We start from the raw sequence: 5,094 nt of genomic DNA on the forward strand, positions 1-5,094 counted from the left end.
TGTAATATCTCCAGCATGAGAAATCTGAGAGGTTCTGTTTCTGCTATAAATTGTAATTCACATTGTCTTACTTCTTTTAATGCCCATCCTGAGTGCTCGTTGATAATTTTCAATGGAAATTTTGGTAGGAGTTTCTTGAGACGATTGAATCTTCTTCCCTTAGGTAGCCTTTGGTTTTGCTTTGGTCAGGTGCTAGGGGCACCAAATCAAGACCACATTCAGGTCTTGAGAATTCTTGGCTCACCCAGTTCTTGGCTCATCTGGTTTACGCCTTCCAAGGTTAAAATCCCAGAGGGGGTGGGTGAGAGGGAGTTGTCAGGGCGTCTGATCTGTAGCCACAATTTCTCAAGTACTTTTTCTTTTTTTGCTTTGTTCAGCAAGTCTCTCGCTGTTATGGGGCAGGGCAATTTTTGTGTCTTTTTGTCCTTTCCTGAAGAGAGTAGCAGCCTATCAAGAACCTAGTTTAATGTGGAGAAGGTCTCTTCTGCATCTTCCTACCTTGCGTGGACTCTGGGCCTTGACTTCTTTCTCTTTCACTTTACACGAGCCGGGAATCAGATCTCAAGCGGTCATCACTGGCAAATGGCCTCAAGGCATAAGCAGCTGTGGTGCTCTTTAGCAAATTCCAGGTTACAAGCTTTCATCTAAAAATTACCTAGTAGTTCAAGCTGACTTTTCAGCTTTTGAATGCCTTTAAGGTTGTTTTGTTTTGTTTTGTCTTTGAAGGTAGCATTTTTCTTTGTTTTAAGAGAAGGGTTGATACAAATAGCACAATTCACCATTATCAGAGCCAATATCCCTATTTTCTGCTCTTTACCCCTGCTTTCTGTGGACCTGGTACATGCAAATGCTTAGTATTTCATAGAACCTGTCATATGAAATATCTCACCTTTTTTTTCTGAGATAACGTCTTGCCTCTGTTGCCCCAGCTGGAGTGCAGTGGTGTTATCATAGCTCACTGCAACCTCAAACTCCTGGGCTCAAGCAGTCTCCCTGCCTCAGCCTCCCAAGTAGGTGGTACTACAGGTATGCACCACCACACCTGGCTAATTTTTCTATTTTTTTTTTTTTCTGGAGACTGGGTCTCACTATGTTGCCCAGGCTGGTCTCAAACTTCTGGCCTCAAGCAACCCTCTTGCCTCAGCCTCCCAAAGTGCTGAGATTATGGGCATGAGCCACTGTGCCGGGCCTGAAATATCTCGCTTCTATTAACTGGTTAGTTTTCCGTTTCCTCAGCAATTTTTGATGTCATGTTGACTATTTTTTTCTCTCTATGTGGAGTCAAACTTTTTATATTCGTTTACACTAATTTTAATGATATTTTGGAAAGAGCAGAAATCTACCATGCTTTATCAGAAGTTCAGCCTAACTACTAAAACCAAATAAACCGTAAAACACTCGGCAGTGATTCTAACATACATCTAGGACTATGAAGTGTGACCATACTGCTGTACTTGTATTTTTCTTTTAGTATATCATCACTTTATATTTCTATTATACTGATTTGTGTACATGTTTTATCTCTTCTACTTATGTGTGGATTCCTAAAGGTGAGAGTTATATGTGTTTATTTTTCTATTCCACAATGCTTAATGTCTATTAAGTATTATGGATTCCATAAATGTTTGTGAATAAAAGAAAATACATGCATATCCACAACATCTGGATGGTGCTGATTGGGTGCTAACAAGTCATTTGGATTAAACCGTTTACTTCTCACTCTAAAAATGCAACATACTTACCACGAATAGGACGGCAATAGCATCACACTGACTATTTTCTGGAGAGTAGCCACAAATGTAGTTTTGATCTAGAAGGAAGCCAAATGTGAGGAGAATGATTCCAGCTATTGCTCCCAGGGCACTAAGGAAATTCATTATTCTGCTCATCATTATCTGAAATAGAATCAGAACATAACAGGATGACTCATGCTCAGCCCGTACCATAGACAAAGCAATGAGTGAGTAGACAAGAGGGCAGGATCTTAGTCACAGCATCATAGTGCCATGAGGCAGCTGTGCGGTCATATGTGAGTCGCTTCATTTCTTTGGACTGCAGGCCCTCATCCATAGAATAAAAAGATCCAGTGACTTTTTAGTAACCTTTCCATCCCCCACGTTCTGTGCCTAATTCAACTCCCATTCACTTGGGAGGAGGGTGCACAGGGGGCAAAGGAAGTATCAGGGGAAGCAGCCATGTTGCATTTTTATGCTCTGGTAAAAGTCATGGTCTATTTGCATTTTTGTTTTAAGATCCATGTGTTTAACTAAACATTGCATTCCTCTGCCATTTTTATTTCTTTCTAAAATGACAAACTAACAGATACCCTTTGCTGAAAATCATTTATTGGCATATTAATATTTCATGCCTTTGATTCTTTGAGTAAAGTAAAAATATCCTACTTATAATTTATCTATGACTCGCAACTTTACATTAATTAGCATTGTGTTCTTTATTTAGAGGTTCTGCTTATGGTTAATTAGGTTATCTACAGTGCACTTTTCAGGTGAGTCAAACTAATGTCTGTCAAAGTGTCTCATATGCAGTAAATATCAAAAATACTTACAGAAAGAATGAATGAATAACTGGAATACTGAGACCCATTCTACCGTTAATTGCCCGGGGAACTTGGACAAGTGATTTAACTACTCTATGCCTCAATGGCTTCATATATAAAATAAGAATTAAACTTGGTGGCCTAGAAAACTCTCTTCTAGCACTCATGGTTTACTCTATGAAAACAGGAAGCAAATGCTGGACCGATTGGTATCAGCACTTGACAATTCATGAAATTATGGTGGCCTAATGATTTTACAAATTTATTTTTCAAGGCCAGGATGAATTATTTCAAAGTTGTACATTTTTAATAAAGTGGAAATAGAACTCACCAGAGTTTCTGTGGTTTTTCTTTTCAGCATAATTATGAAGGCTCCAGAATTAATGAACTGTTAAAAGAATAAATACCTTAATGGTGGATGTGGTTGGCTGGCATTAAAGATTTCTCACAGAATAGACCTCTTGGCATTCTTTTACATGCCCTCCTTCCAGGTTTTACACAACCCTCAAGGCAGCAATGCACCCTCAGGGTGCGTTTCCTTGTGTGATTGCCCACAAATGAATAGCGGACAAAACACTGGACTGGAAATCTGCTCTCGCTATTTATTTGAACCTAAGTAGGTTTTAAATCATACTGGGCTTCAGTTTTCTCATCCGTCTTGCTTTTATGGCTATTGTGGATTCAGCTTTCATATCATGACACACTCATGTCAAATCAGTTTACAACCGTTGAGTCTGGATTCCATCTATTGCAATCCACTGTGTTCTCTTGGATGGAAACGGAAGAAGGGGCTGCAGCTAATGTGCTGGTAGTTCTTAAAAATCTCCAAGAATTTTCATGGAAATGAATCAAAAATATGGCAGCATCATTGTCTAGTGAAAATTTTAAATCTGATTACAGTACATCCATGTTTAAATTTCCAGCCTGTTTGTATTTCTCTAGCCTCATCCTTCCACCCTCACGCCCCATGCTGAACTCTTATAGTTCACAGAATAGAAAATGCTCTCCCATACCCCCAGCCTTTTGCTCATATTTCTTTCTTGGCATGCAACAAGACATCCCCCCTACCCCTTGAACCCAGGCATCCCCTACTCCCATCCTCTGCGTGTGTCCTCACTTGATTAACCACTCAGTCTTTAAAACTCGGTCAAGCTGGAAATGTCTTTGTGCAATGTCCCTTCTGTTTTGTCGGTGCCTTTCCTATGGAGGCAGCCTTTGTGGCCTCTACCATCCCTCATCACACTGTGTAGTAATTGACTCTTCACTGAACTGAGACCTTGAGACCAGGGACTTCCTTTTTTCTGAATCCATACTCCCTGCCTCTTCTCCGGCACTAAATTAGGTACTAAATTAATGTTTATTGAATGTGGTTAAATAAATGCCTCTGTGCAGCTCAAAAGGTACACCTGAGAAGCCCTTGCTGCTTCTCCATTTCTCAAAAGAGTAAAGTGCTCCTTGGTCCCTGTTACATTAGCACTTCCTGCACCTCTGTGATATCATCTAACACTGCCTTGACATGACCTGTTCACACGTTTTCTTTCCTGTTGGACTGAGAGCCCCTTTTTTTTTATTTTTTATTTTTTCTAACTATTTTTTTTATTTCAGCATATTATGGGGGTACAGATGTTTACCTTATGTATGTTGCCCTTGCCCCCCCACCCCCGCTAAGTCCGAGTTTCAAATATGTCCATCCTTCGGGTGGTGCGCATTGCACTCTTTGTGTAGGCAAATACCTCTTTGAAGGAAGGGCTCATGTGTTACTAACCTTTGGATCCTCATTGCCTTGCTCTATGTATCTGGCTTATAATAGATAGTAACTAACTTTGAATGAATTAATGGACAAATAAACAACCTCAAGACCCAGAGGAATATTCCCAAAGGATCTTCAAGACCCAATGCTGGAATATCAGGAATTTTGATGAATTAGTGGGGAAATAATGTCAATAAGGTTAATTTCTTTTTTGTAGTTTTCAAAGTATTTCATACAACTGGATCTAGCTTAATTCATAACAAAAAAATCCCCTCACATCCTGGCTGGCATGGAGTCAAATTGAACTCAAGTGACGATACTCACCAAAACAGAGCCCCAGAATGGATATCCTGAAAGAAATATAAAGGGGAACCTTGGATATGGTTTTGCCAAAGTGAACAGGAAAACGACTCCAAAAGAAAAGGTCATAATTCCAAACAGGATCTGGGTAGTCTGTAAATAGAGGAAAAAGTCAGGGTGAGAAAAAGCAAAAAAAGCAAAGTGGTGAGTTCCCTTCTATTTAGATCTTCTTTTGGTTGAAAGTATTTGGCAATTACCCTCTTTTGTAAACAAGGGAAGGACAGAAGTCATTTTGTGACATTCCTGGGTATTTTCTTAATCCCTCTATACGGTATTTGGTTATAAGTGAAATGATCTAAATCAGTGCTCTTAAAAGTGTTGTCCATCTTGTTGATTTTTTTGAGTTCTAGATAGATTCTGGTTATCAGCCCTTTATCAGATGTGTAGAGAGCAAATATTTTTTCCCATTCTGTGGGCTGTCTATTCA

The 5,094-nt window shown here is 39.5% G+C and overlaps 1 protein-coding gene across 1 annotated transcript in view; it reads right to left on the bottom strand.

The window, feature by feature from the left end:
* The window catches only part of MS4A5 (membrane-spanning 4-domains, subfamily A, member 5), a 36,267-nt gene that overhangs the window by 19,065 nt on the left and 12,108 nt on the right, over positions 1 to 5,094 (bottom strand). The window contains exons 2-4 of the mRNA XM_012643908.1: positions 4,632 to 4,760; positions 2,889 to 2,945; positions 1,743 to 1,895 (exon numbers count right to left, since the gene is read on the bottom strand). Coding sequence (XP_012499362.1) covers positions 1,743 to 1,895; positions 2,889 to 2,945; positions 4,632 to 4,760 — 339 coding nt within the window. The remainder of the gene's footprint in view (positions 1 to 1,742; positions 1,896 to 2,888; positions 2,946 to 4,631; positions 4,761 to 5,094) is intronic.

Source organism: Propithecus coquereli, unplaced genomic scaffold (genome assembly GCF_000956105.1).
Source record: "Propithecus coquereli isolate 6110/MARCELLA unplaced genomic scaffold, Pcoq_1.0 Scaffold202, whole genome shotgun sequence".
Taxonomy (NCBI): Eukaryota; Metazoa; Chordata; class Mammalia; order Primates; family Indriidae; genus Propithecus; species Propithecus coquereli.